The 17,556-nt window shown below is 44.6% G+C and overlaps 1 protein-coding gene across 2 annotated transcripts in view; it reads left to right on the forward strand.

Annotated features, from left to right (window-relative positions):
- The first annotated feature begins 13,139 nt into the window (after window positions 1–13,139).
- Window positions 13,140–17,556, forward strand: part of acad8 (acyl-CoA dehydrogenase family, member 8) — a 123,980-nt gene continuing 119,563 nt past the window's right edge. Inside the window, exons 1-2 of one of the 2 annotated variants that reach the window (XM_072592984.1) lie at window positions 13,140–13,264; window positions 14,370–14,470. In XM_072592984.1, the coding sequence (XP_072449085.1) occupies window positions 13,144–13,264; window positions 14,370–14,470 (222 nt within the window). In that variant the 5' untranslated portion in view covers window positions 13,140–13,143. Of the gene's footprint in view, window positions 13,265–13,287; window positions 13,456–14,369; window positions 14,471–17,556 lie in introns of those variants that run through there. The other variant, XM_072592985.1, reaches the window with a different exon arrangement.

Genomic DNA, 17,556 nt, shown 5'->3' on the forward strand with positions numbered 1-17,556 from the left:
AAAAGGTAGTCAACTTAAAAGAAAATCATAGAATCTCTATAGTGTGGAAGCAGGCCATTCAGCTCATCAAGTCCACACCAATCCTCTAAAGAGTATCACTGAAATAAATATGGCACAGAGGCCATATGCTGTCACCAAGTCACCTTTTATTTACAAATGCACAGCACATAGACTCTGACCAGTTACTGCAAAGCCAGTCCCCAGAGTGAGGAAACTATGAGCTTCCTTTTTAATTATTTTTAATTCTCCCACACTACCACTGCACCAAAAGGGGGCCCAAGCAGTAGGGCTTATATTTTCCCCAAATCACCCATGGCTATTTTATGTATAACAGGACAGTAAAAAGGACACCACTGTGCAAATACTTCATTCTGTATTCTCAACCCGTGTGACTAGCGAAATGTTATCAGGTAAGATAAGGGCAATGTTTATGTCAAAAAGCAAATTTTGCCCTCTCTTCAGGTGGTAGTTAGCTCTCACCCCGATTTTCAAAATTCCCTTTTTTTATGCCCTTGATTACTGTCGGAGAAATTTGTCCAATAGGTTAGAGATCACAAAACACAGCTTGAAGTGAAATTGACAGTTTATTGCAAGCGATATCGCTGGAGGAGAAAACAGACTAGCTGACTTTTTTTTTATTTCAAAAATATACTTTATTCATAAAAAGATTTGATGGTCTGTACATTTGATCATGCCATACATATGTCCACATTTCCAAACACAGATTCGAATTTATCAATGTCATTTACAATCCTGTGCATTTTTCAATCTTGTACATATATTTGGCTGAGGCATCAGCAGAGCCCAAAAAAAACGTCCGCATGGGCCCCCTGTTCTTCTTTAGGCAGGCCGATCTTATACGGTGGTCTTTCCCCACCGCGCCTTGGCGGCAGCTGCCCCAAGCTTCAGCGCGTCCCTCAGCACGTAGTCTTGGACCTTGGAATTTGCCAGTCTGCAACACTCGGTCGGGGTCAGCTCCTTCAGCTGGAAGATCAACAGGTTCCGGACCGCCCAGAGAGCGTCCTTCACCGAGTTGATGATCCTCCAGGCGCAGTTAATGTTCGTCTCGGTGTGAGTCCCGGGGAACAGGCCGTAGAGCACGGAGTCCCGCGTCACGGCGCTGCTCGGGACGAACCTCGACAAGCACCACTGCATTCCTCTCCAGACTTCCTCTGCATAGGCACATTCCAGAAGGAGGTGTGTGACAGTCTCGTCCCCCCCGCAGCCACTTCGAGGGCAGCGTGCGGTGCGGCAGAGAGTCCGGGCGTGCATAAAGGATCTCACAGGCAGAGCCCTTCTCACCACCAGCCAAGCCACGTCTTGGTGCTTGTTGGAAAGTTCTGGCGATGAGGCATTCTGCCAAATGGCTTTGACAGTCTGCTCAGGGAACCGCTCGACAGGATCCGCCCTCTCCTTTTCCCGAAGGGTCTCAAGGACGCTACGTGCTGACCACTTCCTGATGGACTTGTGGTCAAAGGTGTTTTTCCTCATAAATTTCTCCACGAAGGACAGGTGATACGGAACGGTCCAACACAGAACTGACAGCATGCACAGAGATCAGGCTTCCCCTCCCAGAGCTGAGGATAAGACCAGTTTTATAGTAATGCTGCACAATGACACTGATTAAGAAATGGGAAACTACAATGTTTCTGGAAATGGAGTAATTTAGTTGCAAGGATACTAATTCGAAAACAGTTTATTGGATGAATGTCCTGTTCCTTCACACACTACAACACCCTGACAGTATCATGGTTCCATTCATCTTCACAGGTAGGTGTTAAAGTCTTTTCTGAAGTGGTGAGGTGATTCCATTGTGCTGTGGTGTCTGTCTGTCTGTCCTGCTCTTTGGTGTTGCTGGGTTGTGAAACTGCCCTTAGGGCTTTGAGATCTCTGTCATGTCCATGGGAGCTTAAAGTGTATTCCATTGTCTGTGTGCCGTCTGACCCAGTTTGTGAGCTGCTTGGGAATTTTAGGTGTCCTGGTACAATTTGGCCATTTTGCTTTTGTGGGCCTACTGTGGGTTAGCAAATCTTTTCCCACAATTACTTATTAATTTCTTTATAATCCAATTGATTCTGAATTGTCAAAACCACCAAATTTAAATTTAATAGGTTTGTGGTAGCCAAGGGCCTGGTTAAAGTTGATTGGCTCATTTCAAACTAGTTGCCAACACATCAAAACAAGACTAAGGTTTCCAAATCACACAGCCAATTTATATGTTTCAATTTTAGAACTGTCTGCAATCTGCAGCTGCTTACACACTCTTAAGCTGAGAAAAGCACTTTATCTCTTAAAGGGATCATGCATCCTTTCCTCATATCACGTTTACAAAGAAATTCTACTTCCTGATTTCCACTTTACAAGTAATCGACACAATTTTGTAATAGGGGAAATAATGCACTCCAACCTCCCGCAGTGCCCACCTCTCCCTATAGGCATCAAGAGCATTGGTGGATACTGCGTGATCCCTCTCCAATGACACCTGCTCATAGTCAACCTGTGCCCAGGAGCACACCTACAAGAATGTCCTCTGCACCAGTATCCACAGATTAGGAGCATTGGACTAAAGTGCAAACAAAAACATAAAATAAGGCTGTTCAAATAACTTAAAAGGGAGTGCAAATGGAATCTCTACGGGGTGGAAACAGGCCATTTGGCCAAAAAGTCCACACTGACCCTCTGAACAGTATCCCACCTTGACCCCTTCTCCTATTGTTCTACATTTCCCCTAACTCATGCACCTAGCATACACATTCCTGAACACTATGGGCAATTTAGCATTACCAATTCACCTAACCTGCACATTTTTGGATCTTGGGAGGAGATTACAGCACCCAGAGGAAACCCACACAGACATGGGCTATGTGAAGTTTGTACAGTCACCCAAAGCTGGAGTCGAACCCAGCTCCCCAGCACTGTGAGGCAGCAGTGCTAATCATTGAGCCACTGTGCCACGCTTAACACTACTGCACTTGGTATTCCCAAGCAGCCTCACATCCAAGGACTAACCTGGCCTGAATCTGCTTAGCTTTCACCCACAAATAGCACATGCATGGTCCACAGTGTGACAAAGCTGTCACTTTAAGGTTATTTTGTCCTTTTTTTTTGAAGAAAGGTCATAAAAGCAGAGATAACAAAGGGTCAATTTCAACAATGGAAGGAGAGCCGCCAGTTCAGGTTTCTTCTAGTTTGTTTTAGCTGTCGCAGTCATAAGATGTGACAGTACAGGGGAATTGCAAGCTTCAGTAAATAACTCCTCTGACTTTCTTCTCAAGTCTCTTTGGATGTTGTTCCCGACAAGAAAAAGTTAGGATCTAGACTACATTAAAAAGTTTGAAGGGTCTAGCCTAGTCCATAACAACGGACTCCAAAGTAAGCTACTCGATTGAAAGCCTTCAAATCATTGGACTCCACAAGACTATTCTGGTTGTGGGTCATCTCGATGGTGGAGGCTCGGGACCCACTCCTCTCTTGAAGCTGGGTGACCTGGTCCCTCAGAGAAAGGCTCTCCTCCAGGACCAAGGCACCCGATAAAACAGATTGGACAGTTTAGGGGACAGGCACTGAGGAAAATACCTTCCTCCTTTTCACCATCCAATGACCCAGCAAGGTTTTGAGTGACTGCACCGAGTCCTACACAGGGCCCCGGAGATCGGTGGAGTTACTCTGGACCTACGAGGCCGTGGCACAGGAAGGGCCGAAGGTTCACCCCTAGGGGGAGGAACAGTCCTGCACTCCGATGATAGTGAGCACCTCTCCTCAGGTATAATGGCTGCCTTACCTTCCCTCTCACTCCCCCAGCGTCCTCAGGAGATACGGGCCCGCCCACTGGTTGCTCAACAAATACCATTGGCTGGAGGCGGGGCTAGCTCCGGAAAGACTACCTTTGTCACCCCTGGTTGACCCCACCCAAACTTCTGGCTTCCGTTGCACTCAGCTACAGTAGAGCGGGTATCTGGCTCAGAGCCCCTGAGATTGAGACAATGTGGGGGCGGCAGCCAGCGGGGTATTAGATTAGATTCCCTACAGTGTGGAAAAAGGCCCTTCAGCCCAACAAGTTCACATCAACCCTCCGAAGAGTAACCCACCCAGACCCATTCCCCTACATTTACCCCTTCACCTAACACTACAGGGCAATTTAGCATGGCCATTTCACCTAACCTGCACATCTTTGGACTGTGGGAGGAAACCCACGCAGACACGGGGAGAATGTGCAAACTCCACACAGTTGCCTGAGGCGGGAATTGAACCCAGGTCCCTGACGCTGTGAGGCAGCGGTGCTAACCACTGTGCAGCCCATGGTTGGAGGTGGCAGCGGCAGTCCATGAGGCTCTAGACAGCAGGCATTAGTCCTGAAGAACGGTTATACCCGAAACGTCAACTTCTCCACATCCTGATGCTGCCTGGTTTGCTGTGTTCTTCCAGCCTCTTGCCTGGCTACTTTGAATTCCAACATCTGCATTTTTTTGCCTCTTTAATCAGCAGCAGCAGTCTATAGGGGAGGGGCCTAGGCAATTGTCGAAAAGCAGGTCCAAAGCGAAAAGCAGGCAACAGAACAACAAGTCAGCCTTCTCTCCATGCACACCACAGTATCTAGACTCTGACTACCTTGTTCACAGCCAGTCCCTTGAGTGAGGAGATTCTGAGACTCCTGTGTTTTTGTATTTTTTTTCTGAATGAAACTTGAGAGGGTGCCAAAAAGATTGACAAGGACGTTGTCGGGACTGGAGGGTTTGAGTTAGAGAGGCAAAATAGGCTGTGATTTTCTTTTTCACTGGAGCATCAGAGGCTGATGGCTGACCTTATTGAGGTTTATAACATCATGTTGGGCAAGATCTTTTTCCTAGGATGGGGTTATCCAAAGCTAGAAGGTGTAGGTTTAAGATGAGAGGAGAAAGATTTAAAAAGGATGTGAGGGTGGTGCATGTATGGAATGAGCTACCAGAGGAAATGGTGGAGGCAGGTACAACTACAACATTTAAAAGGCATCTAGATGGGTACATGAGTAGGAAGGGGTGAGAGGGATATGTTGGCAAAAGAAACTAGGTCAGATTTGGATGTCTGGTTGGCATGGAGCAGTTGGACTGAAGGGTCTTGTGAGAAACAAAGCTCACACACTTCAATAATTTCAGTCCGAGACAAGATCTGAATCAGTAGTGTCATTTATTTCACACTTGCAAGTGGGTGTGATGTCCAGTGCCTATAAGGCAGAGGACATACACACCCCAAATTCAATTCATACACAATATTTATATAATTTGATTTCTTTTGTTTTACATTGCTCCTCCCCTGTTTACATCTTCCACTTCCCTAAGACCGGCACCCATTACTCCTGTTTATCTCTTGCCTTATCCGGCCTTGTCTGTGACAAAATGCTTATTTCTGGCCTCAGGCCGTTTGACCTCATCCTGCTGTAGGTCATTGTTAGGCATATTCTTTCTTCATCATTATCTACCCCCTCCATCTGTGCCTTTCCCGAGGCTGTTCTGATCCCTATGACCCTTTTAATTGGGGTTTGTTCCTCTGTCTCTGTAAAAGTGGGAAACAGATGTTTATACATGCGTATCTAACTTAACTTCATCCCCTCACAACATCTTATCTATTTGCCCGTAATATGTACCATTGTTTTGTAGTCACATTTGATTCTGGCATACAATTTTAGCTAATACAAAAACAATTATATACTTCCTCCACATCATTTCCAATCTTGTTGACTCAGCTCTTGGCCAAGACAATTACACACTGGTGTGAGTTCATTTACTTTGTAAAACGGAATTGCAGAATTGCAAAAGTAACATTAATTTACCTATATCCCACAGTCTGTATCCATGCTGTGTGAATCTATGACCCACTTACTTACTGCAATATTTGCACAGAGGCAGGTATTCTGTCATCAAGTCACCCTTTATTTAAATATGCACAACACATGGGCTCTAATCAGCCAACTCAGAACCAATCCATAGAATTAGGAGACTCTGTGAATCTCCTGTTCATTCTTTTTCATTGCCACTGAAAGAACCACACAGGTTGGAATCCTGTCACCCTTTATTTACATATGCAGAGTATATGGACTTTGAACAGCAATTTTAAAGCCAATCCCTACAGTGAGGAGAATCCCTGAGACTCTTGCTTATTTTTGTTAGCAAGGGCTCTTGCCCAGATTAACTGAAGATTTTCTGTGAAACTGCAATGTGCTGAAAAACATTGACCCTGAGGCTTTATTTGAAAATGGAATGCAAGGACCGTGCCCAGAAAAACAGCAATGAGGTTCAGTCAAAGATGGGAATGAAGCACAGGCTTCAGAGAGGAGATAAGGTAGCATGGATAATAGGTGCAGGTGTAGAGCCACCAGACATCAGGTGCAGGTGTAGAGCCACCATGCAATTTCAGTCTTCCACTCCCACTTTCTCTCCATACACCTTTGGTTAGTAAAGCATCTCTAGCCACAAGGGCCATGTCCAGCTCCCTTCTAAACAACTGGCTCCAACAACTTTCTGTGGTAGAGCATTCTATGGGTTCACAACCCCTGAGTGAAGAAATTCTTCCTCATCTCAGTTTAAAAAATCACAACAGCAGGTTGTAGTCCAACAAGTTTATTTGGACCTGTTGGATTATAACCTGGTGTAGGTTTGCTCGCTGAACTGTAGGTTTGATATTCAGACGTTTCATTACCTGGCTAGGTAACATCAGCAGTGGTGACCTCCAAGTGAAGTGAAGCTGTTGTCTCCTCCTTTCTATTTATATCTTTCTCATGGATTGGGTTCCTGGGCTTTGTGGTGATGTCATTTCCTGTTCGTTTTCTGAGGGGTTGATAGATGGTATCTAGTTCTATGTGTTTGTTTATGGCATTGTGGTTGGAGTGCCAGGCCTCTAGGAATTCTTTGGCATGTCTTTGCTTAGCCTGTCTCAGGATAGATGTGTTGTCCCAGTCGAAATGGTGTTTTTTTTTCATCCGTGTGTAGAGCTACGAGGGAGAGAGGGCCGTGTCTTTTTGTGGCTAGCTGGTGTTCATGTATCCTGGTGGCTAACTTTCTTCCTGTTTGTCCTACATAGTGTTTGTGGCAGTCCTTGCATGGAATTTTGTAGATGACGTTGGTTTTGTCCATGGGTTGTACTGGGTCTTTTAAGTTTGTTAGTTTTTGTTTGAGAGTGTTGTTGGGTTTGTGTGCTACTAGGATTCCGAGGGGTCTTAGTAGTCTGGCTGTCATTTCTGAAACTTCTTTGATGTATGGTAAGGTGGTTAGTGTTTCTGGCTGTGTTTGGTCTGCTTGTCGTGGTTTGTTCTTGAGGAATCTGCGGACTGTATTTTTTGAGTATCCATTCTTCTTGAATACATTGTTTAGGTGGTTCTCCTCTGTTTTCCGAAGTTCGTCTGTGCTGCAGTGTGTGGTGGCTCTATGGAATAGTGTTCTGATACAGCTTCATTTGTGTGTGTTGGGATGGTTGCTGGTGTAGTTAAGTATTTGGTCAGTGTTTGTCGGTTTTCTGTATATGCAGGTTTGTAGTTCTCCGTTGTCCTTTCTTTCGACTGTGACGTCCAGGAATGCGAGTTTGTTGTCGGTTTCTTCCTCCTTGGTGAACTTTATGCCTGTGAGGGTGTTGTTGATGATGTTACATGTCTCTTCTATCTTGGTGTTGTGTGATTTTTAACTTTGTCCACCCCAGTCCAACACTGGCTCCTCCACATAATTCCTGACCTCAGTCCTGAATGGCTTACCCTTTATTCTGAGACTGTGACTCCTAATTCTGGACTTTCTCAATGTCAGGAACATTCTTCCTGCATCTAGCCTGTCCCAATCCCATCAGGATTCTATATGTTTCTATCAGATCTCCCTCATTCTTCTAAAGTTCAGTGAGTACAAGTCCAATCGATCTAGTCTTTCTTCATATGTCAGTCCTGCCATTGTGAGAATCCATCTGGTGAATCTTTGCTGGACTCCCTCAATAGCAACAATGTCCTTCTTCAGACTAGGAGACCAAAGCTGCACACATATAACACATAAAATGACTCTATATAACTGTAAAAAAACACATCCTTACTGCTACACTCAATTCCTCTCACTATGAAGGCCAGCATGACATTAGCTTTCTTCACTGCCTGCTGCACCTGCATGCCAACCCTCAGCAACTGTTCCACCATGACACCCAAGTCTTGTTGCATCTGAATGTTTCCTAAACTGCCACCATTCAGATGATAATCTGCCTTCCTGTTTTTGCGACCAAAGTGGTTAGCCTCACATTTATCCACATTAAATTGCATTTATCAAGTATCTGCCCATTCAGCCAGATGTCCATGTCACCCTGCAGCCTCTTAGCATCCTCCTCACAACATGCACTGCCACCCAACTTAGTTTTATTTGCAATTTGGAGATTTTGCATTCAATTCCTTCATCCAAATTGTTTATGTTTACTGTGAACAGCTGGAGTCCCAGCACAGAACCCTGGTGGCACCCCACACATCACTGCCTGCCACTTTGAAAAAGACCCGTTCATTCTAACTCCCTGTATGCCAATCAATTCTCTATCCATGTCAATAAATTATATCCAATAACAAGAGTTTTAATTTTCCTTACTAATTTCTTGTGTGGAACCTTGTCAAAAACCTTTTGAAAGTCTAGATACATAACATCCTCTGATTCACCATTGCCTTCTCTACTGGTCACATACCAAAAATTCCAAACAATTTGTCAAGTACGATTTCCTTTTAGTGAATCCATGCTGATTTCAACTGATTCTGTCATCAATTTTTAAATGCTCAGTTATTACATCTATAATACTTGATTCCAGCATTTGGTATGCTTTCCTTTATTGGTCAGAGTATTGAGTACAGGAGTTGGGAGGTCATGTTGCGGCTGTACAGGACATTGGTTAGGCCACTGTTGGAATATTGCATGCAATTGTGGTCTCCTTCCTATCGGAAAGATGTTGTGAAACTTGAAAGGGTTCAGAAAAGATTTACAAGGATGTTGCCAGGGTTGGAGGATTTAAGCTATAGGGAGAGGCTGAACAGGCTGGGGCTATTTTGCTTGGACCTTCGGAGGCTGAGGGGTGACCTAATAGAGGTTTACAAAATTATGAGGGGCATGGATAGGATAAATAGACAAAATCTTTTCCCTGGAGTCGGGGAGTCCAGAACTAGAGGGCATAGGTTTAGGGTGAATGGGGAAAGATATAAAAGAGACCTAGGGGCAACGTTTTCACGCAGAGGGTGGTATGTGTATGGAAGGAGCTGCCAGAGGATGTGGTGGAGGCTGGTACAATTGCAACATTTAAGAGGCATTTGGATGGATATATGAATAGGAAGGGTTTGGAGAGATGTGGGCCGGATGCTGGCAGGTGGGACTAGATTGGGTTGGGATATCTGGTTGGCATGGACAGGTTGGTCTGTTTCCATGCTGTACATCTCTATGACTCTATTTTCTCCATCGCTGATACCAGTCTAACTGGCCTATAATTCCGCATTTTCTCTCTGCCTCCTTTTACACTAGCTACCCTCCAGTTCATTGAAACTCTTCCAGAATCGATAGAATTTTAGGAAATGATCACCAACTCATCCACTACTTGTAAGGCCATTTCCTTAAGTACTCTGGGATGTAAAACATCAGGACTTAGCAGGTTTTAATCCCCTCATTTTCCCCAATACCATTTCCTCACTTATAAGGATTTCCTTCAGTTCATCCTTTGTGCTTGACCCACAGCATTTCCGGTAGATTATTTATGTCCTCCTTGGTGAACCAGTAATAGTTCAACTGGTTTACCATCTCTTTGTTATCTATTATGAATTCACCTGATTTGAACTGTAAAGGACCTTCATTTGTTTCCACTAATGTTTTTTCTATTCACATATCTTTCCACAAGCTTGCTCTCATGAATATGTCCCATTCCAAATTAAACCTTTTGTCCTTCTCTGTTAAATTTTAAATTTCTTCTGGTTCTCAGGTTTCCTGTTTTTTCTAGCCAATGTATATGCTTCCTCTTGGGTTTGGACAAGAGACAAAAAAAAACTGCAGATGCTGGAATCCAAAGTAAACAGGCAGGAGAGTAGAAGAACATAGCAATTCAGGTAGCATCAGAAGGTGCAGAATTTGATATTTTAGGTATGACCCTTCTTCAGGACTGCAGTCCTTACATCCAAAACATTGACTTCGACACCTCCTAAAGCTGCCTGGCTTGCTGTGTTCTTCCAGGCTCCTGCCGGTCCTCTTTGGCTTTAACAATATCCCTCATTTTCCTATTAGTCATGGTTGAGCCACCTTCCCTCTTTAGTCTTATGCCAAACAGGGATGTACAATTGTTGAAGTTCATCCAAGTTTTGTTTTAAAAGTTAAGGAGTGTGAAAACGAATTTTACATGGTCCCTCACCATGTTTGGAATGTGTAAAAAAAGGTTTGTTTAAAACAGAATTTTGGAATTTAGTTATGTATTGTCTATGTGATTTACAATGTATAAATACTGGACAAATCCTTGAGTTACTGCTACCTGAGAATCTTTTCTCTGGGGTGTCTCTTAAATTTAGCTCAGTAAAATTGTTGATCTGTACCTTGAGGCCCCTGAGATTATTTTGTAAAATAATCTACTACAATAAACCAACTTTCAACAATAGTCCTCACTATCACCTATCTAGCTTTTATTGCTCCCTGGTTCCTGTTAATAATCCGTTGTTTGCCTATGTTTTTTGTTCTGTTTTTCTGCTCTCCCTCTCCTTCTACCTAGACATGGGGACACGGAGGATGAGCAAACCCCACAAGGACTGGAATAGAGGCTCCACTTCGAGGTTGGAATCAAACCCGTGTCCCTAGCGCTGTGAAGCAGCAATGCCAGCCACTACGGCGCCCCAAAAGTCTACTGTTTCCAATTGATGTCTTTCAAGTTGTTGGGATTTTGTTCATATCTAGACTCTATGCATTCATAGAATCATAAAATCCCTGCAAGTGTGGAAACAGGCCATTGGCCCAACAGATCCACACCGATCCTCCGAAGAGCAACCCACCCAGACCCATTCTCCTTCATTTACCCCTGAACAATGCTAAACAGCTCTGAACACTATGGGCAATTTAGCATAGCCAATTCACCTTTGGAACTGTGGGAGGAAATCGGCACACAAACCAGGTCAGACTTATGTTGAGTTTGAAAGAATTAAACATAGCAACTTTGATAGATGGGTGAGAAGCTATGTGGTTGACCAGAAAGCTCAAGAAATGAGAAGAGTTGCAGAGATGGTGGTTGAATATGCATTGGTGTATAAGTTGAAATTTAGTATCTGATAAGAATTTGATTCTGAGAGGCATGGAAATTGGGAGAAGAGGAGATTCTTCACTACAAAACAAAAAGTAGATCACACTGGAAATAGCTTACCACAGGTAAAAGAAAAGAAGCCCAAGAGGATGAAAAGGAAACAAAAAGCCTCAGGTGTGTCCACTGTGAAAAGGGAGATAGTGCTGATCATTGAGGAAAGGCTGTGGGGAAAAGAATGTGATAAAAGACGTTAAAACTAGTAGGATAAGTGAAGGTAGTGAAAGAAATCGAAAAAAGGAATTGCAGGAGAATGCACAGCTTAGCGTGGGGCTGGATAGTGAGATAGTGCCTGATCTCTACAAAGATTTCACCTCTCTGGGTAAAGTTTACTTAGGAAGGATGGGGGAGAAGATAAAGACATTACCATATTGACAGATACAGGAACTGATCAGTCTCTCATAGCAAGAAATGAAAGTATTTGCAATCTTTCTGACTTGTTACCTGAGAGAGTGATCATTTGTGGAATAAATGGACAGAGATAGCCCCCTGTGTAAGATCAGTTTGGAATGTCCACTCAAAACCAGGGAAGTGGTAGTGGGAGTGATTGAAAGTGTGTCTGTTCCAGGAATACATTGGAAATGACCTTGCAGGATCAAAGGTGGGAGCGATGCCCCTTATAATGGACAAGGTGAAAGAAAACCAGGGAATAGAGGATTTTAAAGAAAAATATATCCTGGAATTTTTCCAGATGGTATGGTAACACAATCCCACAGTCATGGGCGGCATGGTGGCAAAGTGGTTAGCACTGCTGCCTCACAGCGCCAGAGACCCGGGTTCAATTACCACCTCAGGCGACTGACTGTGTGGAGTTTGCACATTCTCCCCGTGTCTGCGTGGGTTTCCTCCGGGTGCTCTGGTTTCCTCCCACAGTCCAAAAATGTGCAGGTTAGGTGAATTGGCCATGCTAAATTGCCCGTAGTGTTAGGTGAAGGGGTAAATGTAGGGGAATGGGTCTGGGTGGGTTGCGCTTCGGCAGGTTGGTGTGGACTTGTCGGGCTGAAGGGCCTGTTTCCACACTGTAAGTAATCTAATATAAGTTACAGCAAAAAAGAAAAACGAAAGAGAAAGATGAAGGAGTTGACGTCCAGTTACCTTACACCCTGTTTGATGAAATAATACAGGAAAAACCTGAATAGGTAGAAGATCAGGCAGAGGTGTTTAGTTAGAGTCATAGAGATGCACAGCATGGAAATAGACCCTTCAGTCCAACTCAGCCATGCCGACCACATATTATAAATTAATCTAGTCCCATTTGACAGCACTTGGCCCATATCCCTCTAAACCCTTCCTATTCATATACCCATCCAGATGCCTTTTACATGTTGTAATTGAACCAGCCCCCACCACTTTCTCTGGCAGCTCATTGCATTCATGCACCAACCAGGGCATCATGGTGACTCAGTGGTTGGCACCACTGCCTCACAGCGCCAGGGACCCAGGTTCGATTCCAGCCTCGGATGACTGTGTGGAGTTTTCTCCAGGTGCACATTTCCCCCAACCCCCCGCGTGTCTACATGGGTTTCCTCCAGGTGCTCCGGTTTCTTCCCACAATCCAAGGATGTGCAGGTCAGATGAGTTGGCCATGCTAAATTGCCCGTAGTGTTCAGGAATGTGTAGGTTAGGTGCATTTGTCAGGGATAAATATAGGGAAATAGGTCTGGGTGGGTTGGTGTGGACTTGTTGGGTCACAAATGGACTACCTCTCCACTGTTGGGATGCTATGATCACTATTACCCTCTACCCTGTCCCTCCACGGATCGTCATCACAGCGTGTCCAGCCCCGCCCCCGGCTCTAGCCCTGCCAAATGGTGACACTGCTCTGTTTGGGTGTGAAGGTTCTTCAGTACGATGGCGCTTATAGCTCAGCGCTTGCTGTGGAAGCGCGTCTTTACAGTTTCGGGGTTTGTTAGGGCCTGCGTGCCGCTGTTTAGCCCGGTGTACAGCAGGACCGTCTCCAGCTGTATTGACCGTGAGTGGAGTGTATGCTGGTGGCGGCTTTGGGGACAGTCCGGGCGATAGCGGTCAGCCAGGGGCAGCTCTGTTTGCAGGAGCCGGGTAAATGCTTTTGGAGGAGTCAGAGGACATTCAGCTGCGGGGAAACTGGAGAAGGTTCTTCTTACGTCAACGAAAGTTTAATGGACGCGTTCAAAGCCGTGACAAGTAAATGCGAAACTGCTGTAGTCATAGGGTTGGTAACTTGGTGATACCGTAAAAACAATGACTGCAGATGCTGGAAAGGAAATACTGGATTAGTGGTGCTGGAAGAGCACAGCAGTTCAGGCAGCATCCAACGTTTACTCTGGGTGAGTGGGGGAGGAGATGAAGGTGATAGGTCAAGGAGGAGAGGGTGGAGTGGATAGGTGGAAAAGGAGATAGGCAGGTTCGACAAGTCCGGACAAGTCAAGGAGACAGTGCTGAGCTGGAAGGTTGAAACTAGGATGAGGTGTGGGAAGGGAAAATGAGGAAGTTGTTGAAGTCCACATTGATGCCCTGGGGTTGAAGTGTTCCGAGGCGGAAGATGAGGCTTCTTCCTCCAGGTGTCTGGTGGTGAGGGAGCGGCTGTGAAGGAGGCCCAGGACCTCCATGTCCTCGGCAGAGTGGGAGGGGGAGTTGAAATGTTGGGCCACGGGGTGGTTTGGTTGATTGGAGCGGGTGTCCCGGAGATGTTCCCTAAAGCGCTCTGCTAGGTGGCGCCCAGTCTCCCCAATGTAGAGGAGACCACATCGGGAGCAACGGATACAATAAGTGGATGTGCAGGTAAAACTTTGGATGTGGAAGGCTCCTTTAGGGCCTTGGATAGAGGTGAGGGAGGAGGTCTGGGCGCAGGTTTTACAGTTCCTGCGGTGGCTGCTCGTTGGATGCTGCCTGAACTGCTGTGCTCTTCCAGCACCACTAATCCAGAACTTGGTGATACCGGTTTAGGCTCATTAGTAAAAGAGGTAGAGGCAGGTGAGATCAGATAAGTATTTGAAAAAGGTAAGATTTTGGGGTTAATAAGAAAAGAATAGACCTAATTGCATAGCATCCACAGAACTGACACAAGCACAGTGGACTGAATTGTTTTTCTCTTACAGCTTCTATAGGGCTCTCGGACGATCAAAAAGAATTCCAGAAAATTGCCTTTAGTTTTGCTTTGAATGAAATGAGTCCACACATGGCAGAGTGGGATCAGAAGGTAAAATGACATCCTGCTAAATGTACATGTACATGTACATGTTCATGTTGATGGCACCAACTTATATTTAAAGTAGAACACTGTATAAAACACAGTGATGTACAGCTGTTGAATTGGATCAGACCTCTGCCATATCCATTTACAAATGATGAAGACAATAGTGAATCATAAAAAGGCAAGGTGGAAGAGCTCACAGTTGTCTTCATCCAGAAGTGAAGAGTGCACAATCTTTTTCTTGAGGCCTTATTATTATAGAGATATTGTAGCCTTTAGGAGAAAGTGAGGACTGCAGATGCTGGAGATCAGAGCTGAAAATGTGTTGCTGGAAAAGAGCAGCAGGTCAGGCAGCATCAAAGGAGCAGGAGAATCGACGTTTCTTCTGAGCCCTTCTTCATGAGCCCTTCTTCAGGAATTGTAGCTTTTAGTCAACTTGATTTTGACTCCACGTGCTATCAGAAAACATGAAATTTGCCACGAACAATAGATTAATTGGTCTAACTGGACCACCACAGTGTTTATGTTCCAAACAAAGAATCATGATCAAAGTTATCCACAAGTGCCTGCAAATGGAACCATAATCTTTTGTTCTATTGAAATCTTTCATAATATTAAAGCACCAACTCAGTTGTTGAAATTAATTTTCCATTTACATGTCCATTCTCCCACCTTTTGCCAATCTGAGTAAACAGTTTAAAACTACTCTAACTTGTTTTGTAGTTAATTATTCAGTCTGTTACTTGCTGATTCCATCTATTCAGACATTAGCCATAGATCCTTTGAAAATCCAAGTAATAAAGGCAGCATACTATAGGCTGCCTTAATCACTTTATCCTTCTGTCCTAAAACCTTAAGGGACTGATGTACTTGCACACCAAGGTCCCTCTGACCCTTAGTATTTCCCAGAGTCCTTCTATTGGTCAAGTATTCAGTTGTCTTGTTTGCCCTACCCAAGTGTATCACTTCACATTTATCATGATTGAATTTTATTTGCTACTGATCAGCTCTTCTAAACAGTTTGTCAAAACCCTCTACAACTTACTGATTAACCCTCTCAGATTGAAGTCTAAATCATTTATAAAAAACTATAAACAGCAGAGGCCCCAACATGAACCACTTGTGAGACATCAACTTGCAGTTGGAAAGCACACCCCAACCATTAACTGTTTCCTGCCATTTAGCCAATTGTGGGTCCACTTTGCCAAATTCTCTTGGATACCATGGTAAGGTTCTTGAGATGCACTGGTGTCCCTACTTCTGAGTCTTACCTGCCATTGAGATGTGAAACAACATGTATAAACGCTTTGATTAAGATATTTAAAACCAGGTGAGAATGTGAATTCTGCAACAGATAATTCACTACCATCTGCAAAACACAAACCAGGCAAGTGATGGAGCCCTCCTCACTTGCCCAGATAGTTATTGTTGGAACTGCACTAAGATATTCTAACATCAGGGACATTTAAGCCACTGCTGGACAAGCCCATGGACAGTAGAACATAGAACATAGAACAATACAGCGCAGTACAGGCCCTTCGGCCCTCGATGTTGCGCCGATCAAAGCCCACCTAACCTACACTAACCCACTATCCTCCATATACCTATCCAATGCCCGCTTAAATACCCATAAAGAGGGAGAGTCCACTACTGCTACTGGCAGGGCATTCCATGATCTTACGACTCGCTGAGTGAAGAACCTACCCCTAACATCAGTCCTATATCTACCCCCCCTTAATTTAAAGCTATGCCCCCTTGTAATAGCTGACTCCATACGCGGAAAAAGGTTCTCACTGTCAACCCTATCTAACCCCCTAATCATCTTGTACACCTCTATCAAATCACCCCTAAACCTTCTTTTCTCCAAAGAAAACAACCCCAAGTGCCTCAGCCTTTCCTCATAGGATCTTCCTACCATACCAGGCAACATCCTGGTAAACCTCCTCTGCACCCGTTCCAGTGCCTCCACATCCTTCCTATAGTATGGCGACCAAAACTGCACACAATATTCCAGAAGCGGCCGCACCAGAGTCTTATACAACTGCAGCATGACCTCAGGACTCCGGAACTCAATTCCTCTACCAATAAAAGCCAGTACGCCATATGCCTTCTTCACTGCACTATTTACCTGGGTGGCAACTTTCAGAGATCTGTGTACATGGACACCAAGATCCCTCTGCTCTTCCACACTACCAAGTAGTCTACCATTAGCCCAGTAATCCATCTTTTTATTACTCTTACCAAAGTGAATCACTTCACACTTAGCTACATTGAACTCCATTTGCCACCTTTCTGCCCAGCTCTGCAGCTTCTCTATATCCCGCTGTAACCTGCCATATCCTTCCTCACTGTCTACAACTCCTCCGACTTTCGTATCATCCGCAAACTTGCTCACCCAACCTTCTAACCCTTCCTCCAGGTCATTTATAAAAATGACAAACAGCAATGGTCCCAAAACAGATCCTTGCGGAACACCACTAGTGACGGCACTCCAAGATGAATCTTTGCCATCAACTACTACCCTCTGTCTTCTTCCAGAGAGCCAATTCCTAATCCAAACCTCCAACTCACCCTCAATGCCATATCTCTGTATTTTCTGCAGTAGCCTACCATGGGGGACCTTATCAAACGCCTTACTAAAATCCATATATACTACATCTACCGCTTTCCCCTCATCTACCTCCTTCGTCACCTTCTCAAAGAATTCAATAAGGTTTGTGAGGCACGACCTGCCCTTCACAAAACCATGCTGACTATCCTTGATCACATCATTCTTATCCAGATGTGCATAAATCCTATCCCTTATAATTCTCTCTAAGACTTTGCCCACAACAGAAGTGAGACTCACTGGCCTATAGTTACTAGGATTATCCCTACTCCCCTTCTTGAACAAGGGAACCACGTTTGCTAGCCTCCAGTCCTCTGGCACTACTCCTGTAGACAAAGAGGACACAAAAATCAAGGCCAATGGCTCTGCAATCTCCTCCCTTGCTTCCCAGAGAATCCTAGGATAAATGCAATCAGGCCCAGGGGACTTATCTATTTTCACCCTTGCCAGAATTTCCAACACCTCTTCTCTACATATCTCAAAG

Source organism: Chiloscyllium punctatum, chromosome 23, assembly GCF_047496795.1.
Source record: "Chiloscyllium punctatum isolate Juve2018m chromosome 23, sChiPun1.3, whole genome shotgun sequence".
Lineage (NCBI taxonomy): Eukaryota > Metazoa > Chordata > Chondrichthyes > Orectolobiformes > Hemiscylliidae > Chiloscyllium > Chiloscyllium punctatum.